A 25,369-nucleotide genomic window follows, 5' to 3' on the forward strand; every position below is an offset into this window, starting at 1 on the left:
GGGAGGCGACACATTTCAGGTAATGTCAGAGGCTAAACGTCACTCTGCCAATGAAATACTTGCATTAATTTTGGTCTTCAAATGTTTGTTTTTTGTTTTTTTTTAATCATGCAGCAAAATGTTTCGCATGGTTTTAACTTATTTCATCTGTTCAGCTGTGTGGCTGGACACAAATAGGGTGAGTAGGATTGAATAGTTTCTATGGACATCATCGTCATTATATCAACTATAACCACCTTTTGGACATTTGTTAAGAATTATGTTTCACCCTTTCATTTGATCAATTAGAAAACTTATCTAGATTTTTATTTGGATATAAATGAGTACCAGTTACTGGCCTTTATAGTCACCACAGAGGAGATAGTTTGGCTCAGTTGGTGGTTGCTAGTTTGACTCCTGGCTTGCAACAATTTGGTGAATGTTATTCCTGCTCCCAACTACCCACATTTTACGTCTCTTATTGACTTATCCTCCATAAAGACAAAAGGACCGAACAAATCTTTAAAAATCCATTAATGACACATCACCTCCAAGCTCAGCCCTTCAAAAAACCCCTCATATTTACAGTTTATCTCAACGCCTGAAGTCGTAATCTACTTTCCCAATTACTACACTTTTTAAAATATCATATATTTTTCTTAGAGTGTTGATTAAACATTTTCTTCTCCTCAGCCTCAAAAGAAAAACAAAAGGAAAGAAGGGAAGTCATGTTGAGGTCAGTGAGTTGCACCATGCAGACTTGAAGAGGCACGTTCACACCAGATTCCGTGCACTCGGAATGACCAAAAATCCACTATTTCAGGTTAAACTGTGCTGAAAACTGTTTGTCATTAAACATCTCTGGTAGCATTAACATAGCACTACCTGGGATAATTGTGTGTGTGGAATTTCCTGGGTTCCTAACAACCCTGCTGTGTTTCAGTGTTTCTTTCACCTTGCTGTCAGGGTAACAGGATACATCTTCAGGCACGGCAGTAAATGTGATCTTTTAAAAGCTGCTGGTTAAACAAAAAAAAACAAAAAAAACACCTCATCATGTTTAAGAGAAGATAAATATTTAACAGGAAAAAAGTGATGAGTGATAACAGGGATGGGTGATATTTGTTTATTTAATTTTATTTAGGTCTTTATTTGAAAATTCAAAACTAATTCTAACTATATATATATATATATATATATATATATATATATATATATATATATATATATAAACTAAATCAAAAGCTATTAAATCAGAGGATTAGTTGGCAGCTTTAGTATAATCCTGTGGGTTATTTTACTGCTAGCAATTTTGAAAGAGCTCATAAGAAATCTGTAATTGACTGCTGCAAAATACAGCTGCCTTTTCCAACGCTGCTCCCCAACTTGTGTATCTCTGGTCTGGGTGCTGACAGGATCCCCAAGGGGCCGAGGCCTTCATGCCTCAGGGTTTTCAGTTCCAGCAGAGATTAGAGGGAGCCAAGCGATGAGGCGTCCCTCAAACATCCTGAGCAGAGATGGAGCAGGACAATGGAGCGGCTGTGTCTGTGTCAACACCAGCTCTCCAAACACACACATGTGTAAGATGACATGCTCACACAAACAAGACATGCACCCTTTCCTCTCCTCACAGCAGCACCTGCACTCACAGTACAGCACAAACTCACTTCCCTAGTGTACAAGTCACAGCTTTATAACTTCAAAAAAGAGAAAAGGCAGAATGTTCAGGACAACACTGGCAGTGTTGTATGATAAAGACAATTTACTGCAAATGGTGTACTTAACATCATTGTCAAATGTTTTCCAAAGCCAACATTAAAGTTTGACGTCCTGCCCTACAGGCAGTCTACGGTTTCTGTATATTAAACCAATAAAAATCCCTGTGCATAAAGTTGATGCTTGCTTGAAATACAGGCTCCATCACAGGCAACGTTTCATTTAATCATTTCCTGCCAAAATAACAGTATTAACATGAGTTTTATGTGGCGTATAAATCCTAAACAGAATTATTTTGTTAATGGATATTGAAACTTAAAGACCATGAAAATCTTTTGTCATGACTTATTGTTTTTCCTTTCAAATTAATGTCGCAGTTGTATATATACATATACAGCATAAGTCAACAAATGGGATGAGTTTCCACACCGGATAAGCTGCAACATGAAACATTAGACACTGCTGCTGAAATGTTCAATGAACATGTGTCTATTCATTTTGTAGCCGTTCCCTTATTGATACATTCCTTCAATGTGGCTCTCAAGGAAACAAAAGGACAGCTGGTCAAAAATGCTGCAGCACATGTTCTGACAAAGACGAGGAAAAGAGATCACATCACTCCGATATTAGCTTCTCTCCACGGGCCGCCCATTAAATCAGGACTAGTTCGAAATCCTTCTTCTTTCTCACAAAGCTCTCACTGATCAGGCACCGTCATATCTTTTTAAAGTTTTATTTTAGAGCCTTTTTTAAAAACTTCGTTGTAGACATAGCACAGTGGATGGAATCGGAAATCAGGATGAGAGGGTGGGTAATGACACGTGGGGACTAAAGGTCAGACTCAAACCCAGGCCCACCCCCTGGAGGACCATGTGTCCAAGCGCAAGGCCACCTGCACCCTTCACCATTATATCTAAAAGAGTTCAGAGTGCATTCTTACCCCTGTTAGACATTACACTCCTAGAATAGAGACCTGCTTCAGGTACCAACGGTCTCTGTGGTATGGGAGGTAGAACAGAACCCTCAGTCAGGTCACACTCTTTTGAAATCATCAAATCGTGTGTTATCTTTTTAAATATTGTTATTGTTATGGGTCTCCAAGCCCAGAAAAAGTTGGGATAAGATCCCACAGGCCCAGCCGCCTGAAGCTGAGGTCACATTTCAGGACGGTTCTTGCTCACTGAGCACAGTTCAGACTAAACAACTAAACAATGCTGAGCTGTCCTGGTAGGGCAAAAAATGTGGCACAGATTAAAGAGGCAACCTACTTTCAACGTGCAAAGACCTCTTTCCATTTGCCCTGCACAGTTCAGAGTGAATATAAAAATAGTCTTTTGTTTATATTTTCATTTTATCTATTGTTTATTGTTTCCTGGAATAGAATCCATTTTCATTTTGTACATGCATTTCCATTTCAAATTATTCATGAGAATGAAAATGTTGTATGAGTGTACTTCCACTGCATTTAAGTAATCAAATATGTAGACTAAAATTTGCAATGAGTCATGAAAGGAAGAGCAAGATGAGTTTGAACATTTTAACATTTAATCCGAACAACAGGAAGTCAGTAAAATGGCTTTTTTCTTTGTTCTTTAGAGAGAATTCAACTCCCTAAAACTGTTGCCTTGGTGAATTCAAAGTATACCATATCAGAAATATCAGATTATGCCTCGAAACCTCGACACCTTATTTAGACCAGTTTTATTTATAAAAAAGTGGCACCATTAAAACTATGCCAAATCAGCTATCAGCAGAACCCCACTTGCACCATCCATGGATGCTCAGAAAGGTAGCAAAGGATTACTTTGATACCAAAGGGTGACTATTTCTATGACTTTTAAGCGGATTTATGGACTTTAATTCAGAGATTATGCTATCCTGAGGAAGTGTCAAATTGAATCTTAAAATATGTGCATCATTTCTGTGGGTTCAGATTTGACTGAGTTATGACTCAGTCTTCTCTGAGGGCTGAAAGTTTGAAAGTGCCTTGCTGCCTATATGAACTGTGTGTGACTCCTGTTATTCTGGTGTTTAAAAGGAATCTTTGAAGTCATGGTCGTAAAACACATTGTGGTTTATGTTGTGAAACAGCCATAGTTAGTTAGGTATTAAAAATACTTGGTTATGTTTGGAGGAAGGTTTGAATTATTAATAAGTACATTCTTCATTACGTTTAGTAACGTGGTTTAACTCTTGTATTACATAACTTTAAAAGAAGTCTACTTCTAAGAAGAAAGCAATGTTTAATGGATGATCAGTGGATTCATGCACGATTCAAATCATTGTCTCTTGGGTGGAAGTTCCTTGTCTGACCCACAAAACATGCAGTGTCTAAACAGTCTATTTCTTTATACTACTTCATATGACTTTAAGGACACATCAAAACATGATGCCACAGAAGAGAGCCACAAAATGATGCTAAAGAGTTTCTTTGAGTTTCAGAGTTTAAAGATGGGGCCTCTAACCAAGCTGCCATGTACCAACCTTTCTGAATAAAGACATATTGCTATTTCACCTGAGGCAGCACCTTTGCCTCATATTTCACCCTCAAGTATTAAAACTGTTATTTGTTTCCAACCATTGTACCAAAATTTTGTGACTTCTATATATTTACTCAAAGGTATATTACAGTCTATCATTCTGTTTTCACTCATTTTATCACTTTGGACAGTTCTTTGAATCAAATATGCTCTGAGGATGGTACTGTGCAATTACACACAAAAAAACCCAATTGCATAGGGCCAGGCTGTTTATAATGAGATTTTGGGTCAAAAGCTTCTGCTATTTGCAGACAAAAACTGAGGGCAGACAACTGGAAGTCAAAGTGAATCACTTGGCGGGGGCTTTGCATTTCCCGAAATTGGGCGACAAAAATGTGTGAGTAGGGTGGAAGGTATGCAAATATCCTCTTAGACACTAAATGTGGAGGCATTGAAAAAAAGATGGCCTCAGACAGAGAGAAAGAGCTGAGTGATCCAGGCCGGACAGTAGACCAACTGAGTGTGGGCAAGGGTGTGAGATTGAGCGGAATAGAGTGACATAGAGGGTCTTGGTCGGACATGTAGCCATGCATGGCCATGAGAACACAGGGGCTTTGTGTGGAAGAATGTCGTTTTCATAACAGCGCGTTTCTTTTGGGGGTGACGGCGGGCCAGCTTGGTCCATCTGCCGGGCCTTTGTCAAACTATCGCGCACTCCGCTAGCAGAAAAGAGAGGAACGCGATTAGCATGCACCCCGCACCTTTCTGTCACCACCCCTCTTTCTGCAAACTAAATGCCTGCACGTCTACCCTCCTCTCCACCTCCCACCCTTTTCTCTCTCATCAGCCTCTTCACCCATGTTCCTCTCTCTTCATAACTGGATCATGGGTGGTAGAGGAGCGTCTATTGTACATTGTTTTGGCTTTCGCTGGTTCAAATCCTCTTTACAAAGTGGATGGTAGGGAACCGAGGAAGCCAGCAGGCACCTTTGGGCTGTGAAGGGAGTTGTTGAGGTTCTGAGTGAACTCAGGGCACTGAGAGGCCCTCGGTGATGCAGTAGCATGAAATACAACATGCCAGAGTTCACTCACCTCTTAGCTGAGGCCTAGTTGTTCTTTTCATAGGTTGAATTTGTTAAATTTTCTCCACATACCAAGTGCAAGTGTGTTTTTATACGTATGTACCTGGGTCAGTAGGGGGATGGGCATATTTTTCAAATGTGCAAGCTTAAAATGGTACAATTAGTCAGGCATGCATACAAAGATAAAAGGCAGAAATAAGATTTGATTTGACAGAAATAAGATTTGATTGAATGACATAATGGTCATTAATCATCAATTTTATTCAGTCGTCTGGAATATCTTAAATAATAGATATTTTCATTGTCTGTGAGCCCAGAAGATCAGGGAATTTGTGCACTCAAGGCAGAAATATTAACTTCTGAATAACCTCATTTTTGCAATTAAATATTTGAGTACAAACTGTCAGAAAGTTAGGTTTACCAATACTGAACTTTAAGACAAAGTGAACAGACAAGCAACATGTTTTAATTTATTATGTTATCAGTTTTAACACATATTTCAGACAACTTAAATAAGGCTAGCAGAAGGCTAGCAGCCAAAGAATGATTAAACATCATTCAATGTAGCACCACTACCTTACAATGTTGATTTAAAGGGAAAAGGTCAGTGTTTGTATGGGAAACTAACCATAAAAACACAATCTAGCCTGCCACTTACACTCTGGGTGCGCCGACTGGAGCTGCCACAACAACCTGTAACTTTGGTTTTTGCTGTTACAGAAGCTAAACACTAATTTAAGAGCATGAATGACTATTTCCAGACTCTGTATGTTTACATTGGACGAATACCCAAAAACCTTGCAGAAAGAAAGTGTTTAACATAGTTCCAGAGTTTGGTTTGGAGTGAAAACTTCTTCCAACTTTTAATTCAGGTGATTACGATTACTAAAGCCGAAAGTTTTGTTTTATACTGTGGACGTGGCTGGATGTCGCTGGTTCTGGGAGGAGAGCGGGAGGAGGCAACCGTGTAATCCCAGTCATTAGTGGGTTTTAACAGGATTTGGTGCAGCTACAATAATGGAGACTCTAGTGGCCTCCACTGCGAGACCCAAAGAGACCCGACAGGGAAGAAGAGCAGGCACAGAAGCTCGACTGTTCCAGAGGACTCAACCAAGGGAAGGTAATCAGGATTTTTGAGTGTGTATGTGTGTGTGTGTGTGTGTGTGTGTGTGTGTGTGTGCGTGTGTTTGTGTGAGTGATAATGCCAACCATAAAAATGTGTGTTTTATCCCTCTGTCTATCACTGTCTCTCTCACTATCTCAAGCCCCCTCCCACACACACACACACACACACACACACACACACACACACACATCCATACACTCTCTCCCTCTGGTTCCCATGCTTCCCGGCCTAATAGTGGGGTGTAAACATAGTGTGGCTGGTGTTACCATGGTGAAGGCGGAATGAGGGCCAGGAATGGCGACTATGCCCTCCATGTGGAGAGACCTGGGGCATACTCGCTAGGCTGGCTATACAGTAATACATTCATACACACACACACACACACACACACACACACACCCCTAGATACTCTTACACAACTAAGTTAGCACTGTCTGTCTTAATCTCTGCATGTCTCTTCTCCTTGTGATCTTAAAGAACGTTCTTGTTTCACACAACCAATCCAACAACTTTCAACAAATATTTTTTGATACTAGTTATTTGGAGCGAGAAACTCAATAATTGCTAATCAAAGGGAATAAATTATCATAAACAGATACAAATGTATGAGCAAGCAGATTGCATTAACAGCTTAATATATTTAAAAGAAAATAAAAAATGAAATATACAAAACAAACACTGGATGTATATATCCAGCATGGCTTGAAACTAACATACTTGTTTACAGATGCCTGTATTGTAGCCAAAATGAAGCACACATACACACGTGGGTAATAAGCCTGATTAAACATTTAGCTATCCCACAACATGAACATCGGATTTTTGATCAGCATGTTTTGTAAATGCAGCCCAGTTTAAATAAATGAGAGCTGATGAAATATATTTCCAACAAACTATAAAACAGCATTTCCCCTTTGGGGATCAATAAAGTAAATCTTCTTCTAAATATCAGATGCCATCCAGAAGATAAATGGTCATGTTTATGGATTTAATATGAAGCCAACAAGTCCATTATTGGGCACATGCCTCTCATTCAGTCAGTTTGACAATGTGACTGGACACAAGGAGCACAACAATGTACCCAGTGTGTGGTGGCCCCTTTGGCGTAATGTATTTGTATGATAAATGGAACTGATTTTTTTTTTATTTGATATGAATGCTGCAAATTAATAAAGTTTCAATACAGGACATGAAACTGATGTTCTCCACATTGAGTTTGCTGGTAATTTCCAATTAATTTCCTTTAAGCATACAATATACAACAAATCATGTAATGACAGACAGTCTTTAATACTTCTAAACCTACTAAGTAAAGTGTTGTATAATGACTTGAAGGCCTTAAATGGAAAAATGTTGGATGTACAATTCAATTATTCTTTATATTCATACCTCATCATCTGAAGAAATTCTTTCAATTAGAACACTGCAAAGGTCTGTAACTCAAAATAGTTCAATAAAAGATAGAAGAGTAGTTTGTCTATCATTTTTCAACACACACACACACACACACACACACACACACACACACACACACACACACACAAACACACACACACAGCCTTTCTACTGACATCCTGAGGAATGACAGCAATAATATCCCGGGGGCATAGAGAAAAACAAGCCTGAGAATGCAGAGTTGAGTCTGGCAACGTCTGATCGCTACATGACAATTGGCCTTGATCAAAGCCATTGATTAACCCCACACATATGGAGTATAAAGAAGTGGAATGACAAGACTGGCAGCACACACACACACACACACATTCAGGCATGGACCCTCATGCACACACACACAAAGAAATTCACACAGAGATATTTTCCAGAGATCAGAATGATAAATAACCCATTGCCCTGTGATGAATTCCCTGTGAATGCTGAACATAGTGTTCTGTGACTATGAAGTATGGAGCATTGGGATAGGAATCCACCTGCGTCCATCTCTGGCTGCATCAAGAGCAGTTTATTGCTTTTACTGAACGTGACTCTCCTTCTAAACACCTGACACACACACACATACACACACACACACACACACACACATACACATACACACACACACACGATAGCACACAAAAATAATCCACTGTGCTTGTACATGAAGAACGTTAAATGTTCATTGAATTTATTTTGACAAAGGTTATATCTAACTTTATCATGTATAGTGTACGGCTTCTCGCAACCATAAATATGAATAAAACATAAATCTTACATGCAGGCTGAGGTTGGATTCTTGTTAGTTACGGACAAAACACTTCTTTAAATGTTTAAAAACTGCTTCCTCTGTATAGAACTGATGTGTATGCTGCGGTGATTTGAAAACTACAATTGCTGAATATTTGCACTGCATTCACCAATTTAAGAGCTTTTTAAGTGAAAGGTGAGAGAAATCGTTATTTTACTGAGTCCATTGCCTGCCATAATAAAACTGAAGGAACAAACGGCTGTTAACTGCCTTCATCTGAAAAAGAAAAAAGACTGTCAGGGATGTTATCAGGCTGTACTGTTCCTCTTGATAATGCACGTGATTTAAACTGATTCAAGGAATATGATCCAGGATATTAGGGGGCTTAAAGAGACATGTGGTGAATTCATGATCAGCATTCAACTGATATGATCTGTAAGGGACATTGGCATTTTAAACATACTGGATAGGCCATTTGACTCTTGTGACTGATGCCCCTTTTATTAATTTCTGCTCACATATACCAGCTCAAACAGGATTGCAAAAAGAGCGTCTGATTCTACTGAATCAATACATTTCATTCATGGGCTAAAACCTGTTGATGAATTATCAATCACTGCATCTGTTGCTCAGTTTCCCTGGTTTCCAAAGACTTGCCTCTTTCCCTCTTTGGATTAAGCCACTTTTGTCTATTTACAATTTCATCAGTTGCTATGTTTGTATGCATCTTGCAGCTAAGAAATCTTGCGATTTTATTGCCAGCACCAAAACAGGAGCCAACGGGATTTAATACACTGAGCAAACCATTCAGAAACAGCCTGAAACAGTGTTGAGCTTTGGACTGTGTTCACAGTGGCCATCTGCGAGCTGCTGCGCACCAAGAACTGAGGCTCACTGGTCTGGAGGCATGATGGCAGAGCTGTGTGAAGCTGGCCTCAGAATAAACAAGTCATTTTACTGGACAACTATCATAAAAGCTGCTATTGATGTTGCCTTGTTTTTTTTCCCCCGCAGCAGGCTTGGTTGTTTCCTGGCTCGAGTCTTGCTGGGTCGACCGTTCGCTTGCTTTCACATTGATTTCTGAAGGGATGATTGTCCCCGCTGCTTGCCTTAAACTGTTTGTCATTCAACTTCTACATGTCTTTATCAATATCCTGCTAGTGCCAATGGATTTCTGTGCACGGGCTGTCGATTGTGCATCTGTGTAACCGACTCCACACATTCTTCTCTGTATCAGGATCAATGGCGGTCATCCGGCTCGGTCTAATCTGGGGCAAGCATTCCAGTCATTCAGAGGGTCACATACCTCGGACATGTGTCAGAATTCCCGACTGTTTTAAGAAAGTATGCAAGTGTGGGAGCCGACGCACTAGGTGACCTCGCACATGCACACACATGCTCCAACACCCAAACTCAGGGAAACACCAACACATGTTCACCATAACTAAAGTATATCCATATGCACACATAAGGCCGCATATCACACGCAAGAAATCACTTTTAAATCCATGCGACAACTGGCCTGCATACTAAACCAGGCAACACACACACTTTTCCTCTCTCTCTCATACACACACACACACACACACACACACACACACACACACACTTTGATGCACTCAACCCTGCAATAAACCCTCTGTGTCTCATTTCCCTGCCCTACCCCTCAGGCCGCTGCCACCCCATGTGGAGCAGGTGGGCGACAGGCACAGTAAAGTCTCTGGTGCCCCAACACACATACACAGGCGCTCCCTGTTTCCTCTCTCTTTCTACACACACGTCCTCTTAATGACCACAGATATGTTAAAAAGCTGCCGCGCTTAAAGCAGCAGCCTCCCTCAGCCACTTAATTTGACATGCTTGGGAGGAAAACAAAGACAGACCCCTATTGAGGCTTTTTAACAGTATCCAATCAGGCCTGCCACTCAATTAGCCATGGACGATGCAGCACAAGGATCCACCTTTTCATGTTGCCTTAACCTAATATAACTGCTGAATGCTTTGAAGGTAAAAATCTGCAAGTTGCCATTTTTGGACATGGACTCGACTATTTTTACACGCTTTGCCTTGAGATTAGACATAAACTTGGCCAAAATACTGATGAGAAGAGAGCAGACAAAAATCAATATTAGCTTTCTCCCCAGCTCTGGATGGTGTAATTGAGCTAAAATGTCTTTAAAAGTTGAGTCACACACAAAAAGAAGATTTGCAAGTGAATAACACAGGAATTGACAAAAAGCAATAAAAGGCAGATGACAGACTGAGGGGGAACAACAGCCAGGCTGAGACACAAAGAGGTTTAAAAGAAATCAATTTATCAATATGCAAGTATGCTGCCAACAAATCGTCTACAGTTCTTTATTCATGGTGTTTACTGACAACACAGGATGTGCATTAAGGCCGTCTGGGTGCTGCATATAGACAAAATGTTCAAAGACATCAGAAACTCTTTTCTTTAAAAAAAAAAAAAAAAAAAAAAAAAGTTCAATTCATCTGTAAAGATCTTTAAAGAGGTTTCAGCGGTGGGTCCAAAATAGACAAAAACAAAGGTGATGAAAGAAAAACTCCAGACTGCAAAGTGCTTTAAAATCTCAGCATTTTGCATTGAAAGAGTCCCTTCTAATTCATCATACGTTCAAAGAAAACAACCCAGCAGGGCTCCAGAGTTCAGTACAGGATCCAGACTGCAGCGGATATCACAGCCATTTTCCAGTTAAAACACAATCCTTAACTGCTAATGTAGCAATTATTGAATCTCTTTTGATTGCTGTAAATCAGATTCGATCTGCAACTGTAATGTCTGAGGGGATGACTGAAGATTCAATAATTCCTCAGTTCAATTAAACCTAGCAGTGGCCGGTATTTTAAAGTGTAAAGCAGTAAAGTGGGCAGCTGTTTCTGCCTGTAATAGACCCCCGGGTATGGATAAAACACATGTTGAAAAATCTGATCAAATCTCTTTTATCACTCACCTGGCAGCAATGTATAACGTCCTGTTCATGATCATAATGAGCTGGATGTCCAGTTTGTGCCGCTGGGTGTTGTTCCTGCCAGGTTTGTGGCCTACAAACGCTGGATACTGCTTTGTATCTGCGAAGAGAGGACAGACATAAACCCTTTTCATATTTTTTTTCCTGAATATTTATAAAAGTAGCAAGTGCAGTAATGGCAGGAGAGTCACACGTTTAGGAATTCACAGCTTTAATCAAGTGTCAAAGGGGTTTGAGCTCAAATTTCAGCCCGTCTTCAGGCTGAATGACATTCCCCGCCACAGCTCCTCCTGCGACCATTAATTTTAGGGTTACAATGTGCTTCACTGTACCATGCAATCGTTCTATTGTTAGTGGCTTTAAATGAAAGGGTTTGGTTTAAAACAACAGCCAGATAGAGGAGCAAGTCGTTGTGTGACCGGCCAGGAGCAATGGGTATATCATCAAGCCCATGAAAGAGAGAAGGACAGAGAAAGAAATACACAGAGAAATGGAGGAAACAAGGGCTGTATCTTTATAGCCTGCAACAGTGTTTACACTATCACACACAGCATTAGGAGCCCAACAGAAAAATTAGGGATTATCCTTTGATGTGGGGTGGGCTCCGTTTCAAATGCTGCTTTAAGTCCCTCATTTTGTGTGTGTGTGTAGAGGGCAATTCCTTTGGCGCTAAATTACACTCCAAGCCTTGAATTCAGTGCAAAGGGGGAGAAAAAATGGGTTGCAGAGGAAGCAAAGGTTGAGAGGGATGTGAGGGAGCAAAGGGATGGAACAAGTAAGAGAGCCATTGAGAGGGCGATTTAAGCAGTGAAAGACAAAGAGGGAAAGAGAGGGAAAGAGTGAAGGGAGAGAGCAAGGGAGGAGGACTTTTAATGAGAGGGAGGATACTGTATGAGAAGTGAATGAATGTACTTACAATTGCCGTGTGAGATGCTAATAGGCTCGCTGTCCTCGGGGAAGCCAGCCCCGGCTATTTGCAGTAGCGTGAAGTAGAGTAACAAGGCCTCTGACCTCATGGTCGCATCAATGCTGCTGCTGCTGCTGCTGCTGCTGCTGCTGGTCCTCTGCTACAGATTTACCTCAGCCTTTAGAAACGGAAGAGGAGGAGAAGTAGAGCGGGGATGATGGGGAAAGAATGAGGAGAAAAAAGACAAAGTTTGTCAAATAAACAGTTTTCATCTTATTTTCTTCACAGTTACTTCTGTCTTCAGTTTCAGCTCTATGTGTTGAAACAAATAAAATGCAGGGGTTTGGGGGCAGTGGAGGCATTACAAGAAAAAAGTACGGTAAACAAATTCAAGTCCACCTGAATTAGCTGTTTGTGCGTTTTACACAGCCCGTTGCATATATTAGAGATATATGTGCAGTACAAATGCATTTTCAATGACTCAAGTGAGACGCGTTTCAAGCGAAACAAAATTAATTGGATTAGGTTGGTAAATATGCGTCATAGATCAATGTCAGGCAGAGGATCTATCTCTCTCTCTCTTCATGTGTGTGACAGGGTCTTAGCGAAGCAGGAGAGCTCTTGTTCAGTTTAGCCTGCAGTAAAGTATCAGCAGTACCTGGAGATGGGAGGTGATTGCACTGCAAGTACCTAATTTCCCACTTGTCAGTCTCTCAAACAAGGGTGGCAATCCCACATCCAAACTCCTACAGGATTCTGACAACCGCAGAATCAGAGCTTCAGTTTGGATGGTGAACCCTCCAATTTAGCACAGCATTGGTTTAAGAACCAACCTGCAAGCATGCAACTCTACCTTTAATGCCAACTGTTGACTCTCTTCTTTTACTCAGTAAGTATTTGGACTACCCAGTTTTTTCGAGGAGAGTACCAGCTGATTTATTTTCTTCATCATGTAACTTAAAGTAATTTAAAACAGGATCAACATAATAAGTTAGTTTTCTTATTTGAATATTCTTAAAACACACTTGAAAATTGTGTTTATGAAACATCTTCATTGAGCAAACCATGGAAACTGAGCTTTTCCACTCCAATTTGAGGCAACAAATTACACCCATAAATCATCTGGGACAATTATTGCTTCTATAATCTAATCAGGAATAAAGCGTTTAATTTGCATAAAGCACATGTTTTTTCTCAGTCAAAGCTGCGGGGTTGAGATGTAGCCGGGTAGATCGAGTAAAGGGATGCTTCTGGGATAAAGAATTGAATAAAGTAGTTGATTTCTTTCCAGTCTGATAAAAGTTGTTTATCCCATGCTGTATTTTTCATTCGCCATTGTATGTCCGAGGGGAGAGGGAAAGGAGGGGGGAGGAGAGCGAGAGCATGGGGGGGAATTACTTTCTCTCTTCTTTGTCATGTCTCTCTCTCCCTCCCTCACTCCTTCTCTCTGCTTCTCTCTCCATGCTCCTGTGAATCTCATTCAGGAGAGGAATGAAAACACTATTCACTGGGAGAATCACTTTAACACTGAGGAGAATACCAATACTAAAGCCTGGATACGACCTTGATCTCATAGGCCACTCTGTTCGTCTCCCTCCTACCCCCCTCCTTGGCCTACACCTCTTAACCATGCTCTGTTTTTTCTTCTTTATTTACCTCATTCTATGTTATCAAGTAAAAAAATATATATAATAGATTTTACCTCACCCTCACCTTAAAAAGCTATGGTTGACAGGTCTACAGTAAAACTGCTGTCAAACTTGTTTAATTGGTAAATAAAATATATTTTATCTATCTTCTATCTTCAGTACAGTGAACTTCTGTGGAAGACTGAGATGTGTTTTTTCTCCTGAACCTTGACCCGGAAACTCTCCAAGTAGTTGAATGATTGATGAGCAGGAAGTGGCATGAAGCAGTGAGGTTAGCCCTGTGGGAGCTAACACAATGAATGACAGCTGAAGGTTGTTCTAATCGGAAAAACAAGACGGGTTCCAACTCTTAACAGTATAGTGTACTAAATGTACTAAACTTAATTTCCCCATTTCAGTATATACTGTAGACCTAATACAAAATATATTCCTCCTTGTGATTGTATGGGTCATAATTCTGGAGTTATTCGACATCGCTAACATTTTCTGAAATGCCTCAGATATAGCCTAAAAAGAGGTGTTGAGAAGCAGCAACTCCAGTACTCAGTGCATCTATCTAATAATAGCACAATTTTTTTGTATTCCCAAAAAATGTATCTTGAGGTTTTTTTGGCCCTAAAACTTTAGTATACACAGTATCAGGAACAGGAAGGGACAAAATAGTATCAGAATATCTCTCATTTGAAATGAATCTCATGGACTTAATTGTTCCCTGGACATTTGACCTAAGGTTTAACCTAAGGATCAGTTAAAGGTGAAGACGACACATATCCTCCATCAACATCCAGTGGGATAAAACTGAATGCTAAAAAAAAGAAGTCAAGCCATCTCACACTGCCTCCTGTGATTCACAAAATAAATTGAGCACAAAATGACTTAAGTGAAAGCCCTTAGCTTTCTGCGGTCCTTTAGTCACAATCTGCCACACATGAATAACAGGAGGGAGCGAGGCACAGCCTGTCTTTACTGAATTACTCTTTTTGTGGAAGAGCAAATTGCTTCCGTGTGTTTGATTGAAACTTGGTGTGTGTTCAAAAGACCTGGTGTAAAGCACTACTTATGAATAGCACTGAAGACCTCTGTTTTACCTCACACACACAAACTGAGCACATCAAGGTTTAACCTGGAACTTCAACAATAAATTACCATCTACCAAAAACCACACTTCTGCAGTTGGAAGCATGTGGATTTCCTCTCTTATAAAATTTCTCCTTGAAAGGAGACCAAAAGACAACATTGAGAAACAGAGGAGCCCTGCGCCTCCTCCTCAGGCTTTTAATAGGTAATACAATTTTGAGAACCTTTACTGCTATTTCTTTATTCCTCATGCACACTCTGTGATAGCGAGTTGAGTGTGTTCATTGGTGTCTGAATTTACATGCATGTGTGCGTGTGTGTGTGCGCTTGTGTGTGTGTGTGTGTGTGTGTGTGTGTGTGTGTGTGTGTGTGTGTGTGTGGAGCAGAAAGGGGAGAGTTAATCAAGCTGGGTGCTGGCAGGAGGCCACCAGCAGGTAATAAAAACACGAGGACCCCCCCAGAATCCCTCTGCATATCCAGCCATCTTGTGAATAAAGCATGCCTAAGTTCAAATTCAGTCACCTTGTATCCTTTCAAGAAACTAGGAAATTTAGAGGAAACATGTATGAACTCTGGCTATATTGCCAATAAACAAATGTATACAACTCAAAGTAGGCAATCACACAGTGACAGACACACTTAACTACTTTCCATCCCCAGGCAAAGCTGCCCTACTGGGAAATCACCCTCACACTACATTTGCTTAAACAATAAACACATTATAAGGACTAATGATGTTGTTGATCCTGCTGCATAAACATGTTAAGTATTGGTGCTCTGAGCTAGAACATACACACAATAACATACATTTATAAGAACAACATGGTCAGCTGTGATGGCCCTAAGGTGAAAAAAGGAAGGAAATGTTACTAGTCACTTAGTTTGTTCATCTAGTTAAGTATCTAAACAAACAGAAAACACAGGTTCAGACTCATATAATCAAGCTTGGTTGGACAGATTTTCCCACACACTCAAACACACACATACAGCGAGTTAATCTTGAGAAGGTCCAAGTCATTCATCTCCCCAAGGCCCCCGCTGTGCCAGCCATCAGACCGCGCAATGAAGTGAGAGACTGCCATTTAATTACATCTGAGCGAACCTGTTGGTGTTAGACTGATGCTTCTGAACGTCCTCACAGGAAAAACGACAGCAACGGTCCTTTGCACAATTACCTCTTTAAAAACATGTGTTTATACTCAAATGAAATAGCTCTCTTGTGGCTTTGTGTCTTTAGGAGAGCAGGAATGAAGGAGTGCGGTGTTAGGGAGCCAAAAAGCCATACAGATGGAGAAGGTTGGGCTACACGATAAACAAAAGGAGGAGAGACACACACATATTACTATATTTTTTTAATTTGAGTTTGGTTTTCTGGTAACATCTTGAGGATTTTGTACGTTTATATTTATGTTTTTCAGTGCTCACTTCACAGCCATCAGTCTATACTTGAGCCTTTGTCACATACTCTGAATTGCTCCTATGTACACTGCCTTATATAAGGGGCTTAACATTGCAAAGCTGTATAGAATAGTTGACCTGTCGGTTAAGGACGCATTTAAGGTCATGAGGTCTTTCTTTAGACATTGCTGTGTTCCTTTCTCCCCTGATCAACTCAAGCAATAACAAACATGGCATTTTTATCAATGTGAAAAGCAGGGACCTTTTGATCATAGTGGAGTTGGGAGGGAGTGTTCCTGGGGTATTAAGGTAGCAACTTCTTCTAAATTCTCTCTGAAAGCTCTGATTGGGTGTCGCCTGCCTGTGTTTATATTTGTCCGCCTGGGTAATGTCCGCAGATTGGTGCTGAAGGGTTTTCAGATGACAGGAATGCCAAAGAGAGGGGGTTAGCTTACTGGCAGTGTTTACTGTTGCATGTCTGTAAATGTGTCCAGTCACCACATTTGGAAGCAGTATTTCTGTCGGTCTCTTTAATTGGAATTTTGTTACAGATGATGCAGGCAGAAAACCATAGGGCCTGTTGTACTTTTGCGTCAGGTCAGGAGTTGTGTGTAGTAATGAAAGTGGTTTGTGGTTGGTTTGACTAAATTAGGAGTAAACATTTTTGTCCCTGTAATCCCAAGAAATCACCACAAAAATGTATTTACATCTATGTGTTGAAATTGTTCCAAAGAAAAAACTATGAATAACTGTGGACAGGGGCATGGCCAGAGGGGTGGCATGGAAATCTGGAAAATCGTACTGGTCACCTTAGGTGTAGCCCCAAAAATCCTAAACTGTGATTGGCTATATTCCTTGTCAGAGGCAGAGTTTTTGTAACTTTAATTGATAAGCCATTAGTCAGTGACCTAGTTGGGCCACCCCAGTCCAAAAAGTCTGGACATGCTCCTGACTGTGGACTTTCCAGACATCATTACATTGTGTTTTGGGAGTCAAAAACAAAGGTTTTATCAAACTGACCGCAGAACACCATGATACAAAAGATAAACCTTTTCTTTCGACATGAAAAAAAAGTTGTAAAAATTGTCTGAGCTAGGAACAGTTTCATCTGTGTGTGTTTTTTCCAGGTGCCTTTCATGCCTGCTGGAAGTGAAAGAAAGCAAAAAGTGATTTTACAGGTGGATGAATGACAGCGGGGAAACTCCAAAACTGTGACAATCTCACAGTGTATCAGAGCAAAAACAGACCCAACACAAGGGTGTGAACACAACACCTGCAGCCCCGAAAAAGTCCTCTTTTACAAACAAGCCACATAACTACCATAAAGCTAACAGAGTTTTAGACCGCCATCTATAGTAACACCTGTTCATAGGCCAGCTGGAGGAGTTGCCGTTTTGATCGAGGTGTGAAAGCAAAAGCGAACGAGTCCATGCTGAGAGAAAGGTGGAAAGAGCCAGGTGAGAATAATGCATTGATCCACCACACGGGAATAAGAAATAGAACACATCCAACCTCCTAAGGCCCCCAAATGGGGAGGATACTCTGGCAGGTGTTTATACTTGTCAGCCCCGGTCTGATAAATCAGAGAGAAAAGACAGGGCGGCCGTCTTCCTGAACCCAGGAGCACACGATAAGAGGAGGGAATGGAAAGGTAGGAACGTTCCTGACTCACTGAGAACACCACCCAAACTATAGCATCCAATGACAGCACACAAATATAGTCACACACATTCATATGCAGACTCCCACAAGTAGGCCTTGTACTATCAAAAAGCATGCTGGTGTTTCCCTTTTACTCCCCCATTTTTCATCCCTTAGATGTTGCTTTCAAGTGAATATCTGTATGGGGGCAATCAATCATGGTTTGATTATTAAAAGACAATAAAGTGGACATGAATGAGGCACCCTGTCGCTGTAGGCCCTTTATTGAAACAGAAACCCTAATGCAAGAACGTATCCCTTCAAGGAGGTGACGGATTGATTCTGGAATCGGGCCAAGGGCAACTCAAAAAGACGAGAGGGAAGAAGAGAAGGAACAAGAGACAAAAATACAGGGATAGAACAGAGGCAAAGCGCCAAGTTGGAACAACAGAAACCTAACAAAGACATTCAGTGACTGTAGATAAGCTGCTATCTTTAAAACTCTGCCTCTGTGATCCAAAAGCTATTAGGCCTGGACACGCCTCTGTGCTTCTTAATCATTAAAAACAATTATCAGTTGCAAAGTAGTGGATATCCTTTCTAAGAGATGTATTGAGGACACTCTTTGTTGCATAGATTTAGAAGAAAGAGAAAAAAGTAGAAAGTGCAACTAAGACAGAAGAGGAAAGGAAACAGAAGGAGAAAAGATGAAAAGAATTCAAAGGAAAGGAAAGGCAAAGAAAGCAAATGAAGGGAAAAGATAGCAAAGCAGAGAGGGGAAGAGGAGCTAATGGGTGTTTGCCATCTGAGAATGATCCAAAGTAAACTGACATCACACCAGCCCTGCTACCAGCAGACACCAACAGAGGAGGAAGACGAGAGGAGAGATCTGCCTACAACTCACTACATTGTTTTGAAAAGTAGGTCAAGAACTCATTTGGCTGCTGCAGGGTTGAGATGAACTTGCAAAATTACACAGGATTTTTTTTTTTAAATTTTTTTTTTTACCTCTAACAGTTAAAGGTTTGGCCCCAGGAAAAAAGGTATATTAAATGTATGTGGATAAGACTAAAAGAGGTTTTAAAAATGGATATTTAACACATGTAAAAAATACTCGTTACCCATAAGCTGTGGCTCGATCATTGAATAACAACTATTTAAAATAGAAATACTGCGAAATTTGGTTTATGGACCACAGACTGTAATTAGAGCATTTGGTTTTCACATGGCACGTATTTCTAACTTTTCATGAAGTGCTATTGTCAAGTCAAAATTTGAATTTCCTTAAGATGAAATAGCCTAATTCTCATTAGCCCATAGTTGTACTGTATTAAGTGCTAATTGGCATCTGTTCTAAAGCTAACAGGGTTAATGCAGATGTTAACTGCTGTTAGCTGTTAGCTGATGTTGCTTACATCTTAACATATGCATGTTAGCATGTATTCCTTTTGATCATTTTAGCATGCCCATGTAAGCTTTTAGCTCAAAGCAGCGCAGTGACAAAGTCTGTCTCACAGGACCGTTAGCGTGCAAGTAATACCTAGCTTGGCAGTCTGCTTTTAGTTTCGTTTACTCTTTGTCTTGCAGACCCACAAAGCCATTTTTCACCCTCTACTTCACACAGGCTTCATGAAAACATTTGTTATTATTTTGCCATTTTTCCTCTCTTCCCCCACTCTTTTCATCTCCTCAAGGATGGCAGCAAAGAAGAAAAAGGTGAGTTTGGTGCAGCCAGCTTTAATGCTTTGTCTGGAAAACCATTAATGTATCACACCAAACCCCCACTCTATGACACACTTTCATACTCACACCACGAGCCTCCATACACACACAACTGCTACATACGAGATTGACCCCAGAAGAAAAACAAGGTTACACATTTAAATATCAAAACCTGTCAATCATCCCTCACAACGAAACATGTCCGGCAACTTCGCCAATCTGGAAGCAGCTGATAGAGAGCTGTGTGGGCAATGCAGAGAAAATTGCTGCTGATAAGGACATGCTTGGTAGCACATGGCCTTCTCTGTCTCTCTTTTGATCCAATTATCTCTTTGGTTTGATGTTACATTGCCTACCCTGTTTAATGTTTAAAATCAACCTTTTCATCCCTTTTCTCTTAATGCACCTCAAAACATGAGGCCAGATTTTTTTATTAAACACCAACAAAGATCATCCGTCTAGTTTTCAGATGACCGCAACAAAAAAGCGAAAGAATGTGAAGGATACAAACTGAGACTCAGCGTTTTTCCCGAGGTGTAGCAGTGAAGAAATACCAGTAAAAAATGTCAGAATGTCACTGAGCTAAATGCCACATTAACTCCGCTGAGAAAGAGAGATGCTGTGATGACTGAAGCACAGCGCCCTGCGGAGCTGAGATGGGGGTGTTGAAACTGTCGCAAGGCATAATGCACATTTTACTTGGAAACTCACTTTATGACGGCCGACTGCAGGGTGCCTTCAGGGGACGCTGTGCCATGCTATGCTTAGTCATAATACAAACCTGGGACTTCCAGCCTGTAAGGTTTGTGAGTCAAGCAATGCTTTAAAGAAGGCTCCCTGGGGTTGGAAACATTTGACAGTATGTTTAGAAATCTGTGTCCGATACAGGAGGAGGTAAACGCGGGGGCAGATTGGACTTTCAGGGAAGGGTTAAGCACTTCCTCCTTAGGCTCTCATTCTTGCTAAACATCAGCTAAACCATCAGCTGGGAGAAGCTTAACAGAAAAATCCATTTCTGTGGGTCTCCGGTTAAGTATTTCCGAATCCAAAATGCATGAGGCCTAAAATGATTTTTTTGTAATTTCTTGAGGTGGAAGAAAAAAAGCCAGTCTACTAAGGAGGCGAGGGGAGAGCTTGATAGACTTGCAGCAGCTCATGCATAAGTTCTTTGAGCCCTGGCAGGAAATTAGTTTGGGTATTTAGAGGAGTATTGGAGGGGCAGCTGAGGGACACTGAGTTCCTGGGGTAGTTTTCCCCACAAATAAAAGAGGATGCACAATCAATAAAACAATAGCTGTCTGGCCCAAATGCTGGATGGTTACAAACCCTTTCCTCGACACTCCCGGACTGTAAATGAGAAAAGTCTCAAAGTCGATATTTAACGGCGGCTTACTAAGTGGTTTTTACTGGGGGTATATCAGGCTCAAGGAGATTTGGAGGAAAGAAATGGAAATTTGTGTATCCTTACTGGACCTTCATTAAGCAGAAATGAAGTTAAAATCAATACTGCATGTATGCATGAAAAGTTTTATGAATGAGTATCTGCAGCAGACATGATCTTCACAGATGATGATTTAAAAAAAAGTGCTCTTGTTTAACTTTACTGTTCAATTCTGTGGAAGAATCTTCTAGCAACATCTGGTAAAAAGATCTAAATGCATCACAAGAATTCACTTTGCATTCTCAAGACTATTTATATGCATGCCTTCTTTTCTGCATGTGTTTTATCACTCTACGTATGCAGCTGTTTTCGTTGTGTTCTATGCCTCTCTGAGACTAAACTGGAAGAGCAGACTGAGGATGTAAGCGGGTGGCCTGCAGGGACCGAAGAGGAGGTGTGATGGTTTTCTGTTGTATCCATCTGGCGCCGTTTTCACATCTCACAGCCTCCTGCCTCTATGTAATAGGTGTGTGTCAGAGTTTCACAAGGTGTGATATAATCTCTGTCTATGGCTCATTGTGTTATCTACTGCAACCCTCTGTGCTTTGCAGCAGGTTGAACTCTGCCTCTTTTTGGATGATCGTGCTTTCTTTTGCAAGCTGAATGATGAGCCATACAGAGCTGCGAAATGCGAGGACCATGATGACGATATTAGCATCCCATTGTACATACTTTTGACCAAAGAAGACCATAAAACTGCCATGTAACCTTGGAAATAATTCAGCTCAATAACACTAGACATCATGTGCATCTGTCTCAGTCATAAACTCTACAAATGCAGAATGATTTCATTTGCTGTTTCCCCATCACAGAAAATCATTTTAGCTCTGTTAATGGCATTTCTTTCTTGTTGAGCTCCCAGCTCATTTGATGCAGGTTCCATTATGCTAAGTGATTGAGTCTGTGTCCTCGCTGATAACTGGCTCGCTGGCCTTCCGTTTCACGGCGATGGGCCTATCAGATCTGACTGAGCATGATGCTAATCTCTATTAAGGTAATGTGCTGGCCATGGCTCGGGAGAGAGCAGAGCACCCGACTCGCACAGCCGGTCTTACACCATCTCTTATTATCTGTCCCAGTTCTTTATTCACTTAAAACAATCCACCTTGTTCAGTGAGTCTCTGTCCATTATATTTTGACATCATCTTTCTCTTCCTCCCCCCCCCTTCTTGCCCCGAATCACCGCATACGTCTTCAGACTGAAACAAAAGCTCCTCCGACAGACTCAGTTTCTCCCCATGACAGGAAACACATATTTATAATGGAGAATAAACTAAACGCAATTACATTTTGTGTTAGCCCGTGATATTGTGATGCTGATAACAGAGTATCTTGTTTTCTGTTAGTGCAGCATATCCAATAGCATTATAAATCTCTTCTGATAAAAACAGGACATTCAATCCCAACGCTGCACGAGGCCACATTCACCGACAAACAACACATTGTACTGTACCTCAGCAGCTGTTGGATTGCCAATGTACAGAATGAATGTCTCTGAATGTTGTTATCTCCTCAGACCATATTGTAGAGTGATGCCGCTCGTCCAGCCCCAAACTAATGACAATAATATGACAATGCTCTTGTATAGGCAGATCATTGGGACGCCCTGCCAGTGTAAAATAAAATATATTAAATGTTCAATACAATGTAATACAGCATATTCCAAATGACTGCTGTCAATTTGCAAGCGAGTGGTGCTTGTCATAACCATTACAACATCAATTAAAACCGCAAGCGGTGATGAAGGGCCTGAAGCACCCCGTGCATGTCTGACATGGTTAATATACAAAAAAAATGTCATGCATGTAGGAGAAAAAACATCTATGGGGAGGCATTTTGGAATCTTATGCCGAGACTTCAAAGTTTGATGGTACGCCTTGGCCCCGCCCCTTTATGTGGCATCATGCACAGCACATCGGGAGATCTTCAACATGTTTAGAATACACTGGCACTGAGTTTACGATGATCTGATGAATGTCGGCGAAGTGTTGGAAGAATAAAAACACTCCTAAGGGAAACAATAGGGTCCTTCGAACTGTCAGTGCTTAATAAAGTTACTATTGAGCTACTATGACTATTACATGGGAATGACTTTTGTCAAAGGATTTTTGGTCTAATTGCCAATAACTGACACAAGGCAAGTGGGGAAACTGAAAGAAAACAAACAGCGGAACATATTTAACAGAAAAAAAAATGTTTCAATGAACACAAGTGAAGGGATATTAAAATGCAATCCTTCATAAATCCAGTGCCTTTAAACATGATTAGCCAAGCCGATCTATACAACTAGACCATCCAGTGTGTCACAAATCCCACCATGTTATACACATTTGCATGTGTGTTTCTAGCTGAAGCTTTAAGATGCTTCTCGTGGGAGGAGGACTAAAGGAACATGCAACATGCAAGCACCGAGTTGTGTCAGCCTGCGGGCATGTCATATTAATTGAAATAGACTGGTTTCAATCCGTTCTTTAAGACCTAATTAGCTCAAGAACAATAAACCTTAAAATATTTTTTGTACAGTATTTCTCAAGCAGCACATTCTAAAAAGTTACACTATTTCCAAATCCAAATGCTTTTCTTTTTTTTTTTTATATATAGGCGATTTATGATCATAACATGGCTGTGACCTGCTTTACAACCACACCATATGCAAGACATAGCAATATACAACAAAGAACCTAAACACAAGACGTTGAACCCATTGTCTACAAAGCCTACTTAGCAGAGTAGACTAATTATCCATTAACCATTATCTAAGAGCCTGCAAACAAAATCCCTTTAGGTTTGTACGTACATGGGCCTGGATTATTAGTTAACCTCAGTTAACTCAAGATGTGTTTATGGCAGCTGTGCATGCAGCACTATGGGTCATGTTTGAGCTCATTTGAGAGTAATTAACATTGCAAAAACACTTTATAAATAGAAAGTGATGATTTTCTTTAATGTGAAAGATGTTATGAAACTGAAAGCATTTGCATGACTGGCACTGAAGCACGAGTTAATAAACAGGGAATGCTTGGTTCATGTAATGAGCTGTATGAATGCCGGTGCCACAAGAGAGGTACGTTCTTCTTTATAATGAGACCATGAAATCAATACAGAGAAGCAGCTCTGCAGCACTGAGGTTCATTTACGCAGCTGTGTAAAAACACAGCCGCTGGATAAAACTGAATCAAGTTAGAAATGTTATGTTATCAGCATTGGGACAAAGAAATACAATTCTCCTGATGTTCGTCCTGTTGTTGCCTTCTGTAATGTGATGTAATCGTAATGCAAGTGCCCATAGCAATTTAAAAACGCATGGCTGATCATGTAGCATGAGTGAAAAGTACACATGCTAATTGTAAATGTAACAGCTTGTGACATGTGAAAAGTACACAAGGAAAATGTATGTATTTTGAGAGGGGTTGTGATGAAACAAACAGATTTGGCACAAAAAGATGTTTAAAAGAGAAACGAAAATAACGAAAGACAGAAATGAGACGAAGAGTATAAAAAGGGGTGAAAACAAAGAAAACCTGACCGTGTATTTGTTTTACAGCTGTCTAAACCAAGACTCATGCTATTGTTCCTGATATACAAAGTAATTATGCTGTAATTACAGAGTACACTTCAAAAGAAAACTGGTTGTACTTCAAACATTCAAAATCCCACACCGAGTGGTGGAAAACAGTACGAAATATCATTTAAATCAGCTCCCTCTCATTTTGTAAGTGTTATAATATATGCAGCACTGAATTCACTTTTTCATCCTAATGTACTTCAAGTGTCAGATGAGACTTTTTTTTACAGATTTACTTTTTGAGCTTGTTATGCCTGTATTGAAGACATAAGACAGTGGATAGAGGTGGAAATCAAAGAGAGAGAGAGAGAGAGTGGGGAATGAAGCCAATGGAGCCACAGGTCAGATATGAACCAGGGCCATCCGCTTGGAGGACTATAGCCTCTGTTCAAGGGGCGGACGCACTAACCACCA

The 25,369-nt window shown here is 40.5% G+C and overlaps 1 protein-coding gene across 5 annotated transcripts in view; it reads right to left on the reverse strand.

Moving 5' to 3' along the window:
- Positions 1-25,369, reverse strand: part of sema6a (sema domain, transmembrane domain (TM), and cytoplasmic domain, (semaphorin) 6A) — a 110,542-nt gene that overhangs the window by 52,015 nt on the left and 33,158 nt on the right. For all 5 annotated transcript variants that reach the window (XM_079343221.1, XM_079343219.1, XM_079343220.1 and 2 more), the window contains exons 2-3: positions 12,472-12,640; positions 11,538-11,655 (exon numbers count right to left, since the gene is read on the reverse strand). In XM_079343221.1, coding sequence (XP_079199347.1) covers positions 11,538-11,655; positions 12,472-12,571 — 218 coding nt within the window. In that variant the 5' untranslated portion in view covers positions 12,572-12,640. The remainder of the gene's footprint in view (positions 1-11,537; positions 11,656-12,471; positions 12,641-25,369) is intronic.

This window comes from Symphodus melops (assembly GCF_947650265.1).
Source record: "Symphodus melops genome assembly, chromosome: 1".
Classification (NCBI taxonomy): Eukaryota; Metazoa; Chordata; class Actinopteri; order Labriformes; family Labridae; genus Symphodus; species Symphodus melops.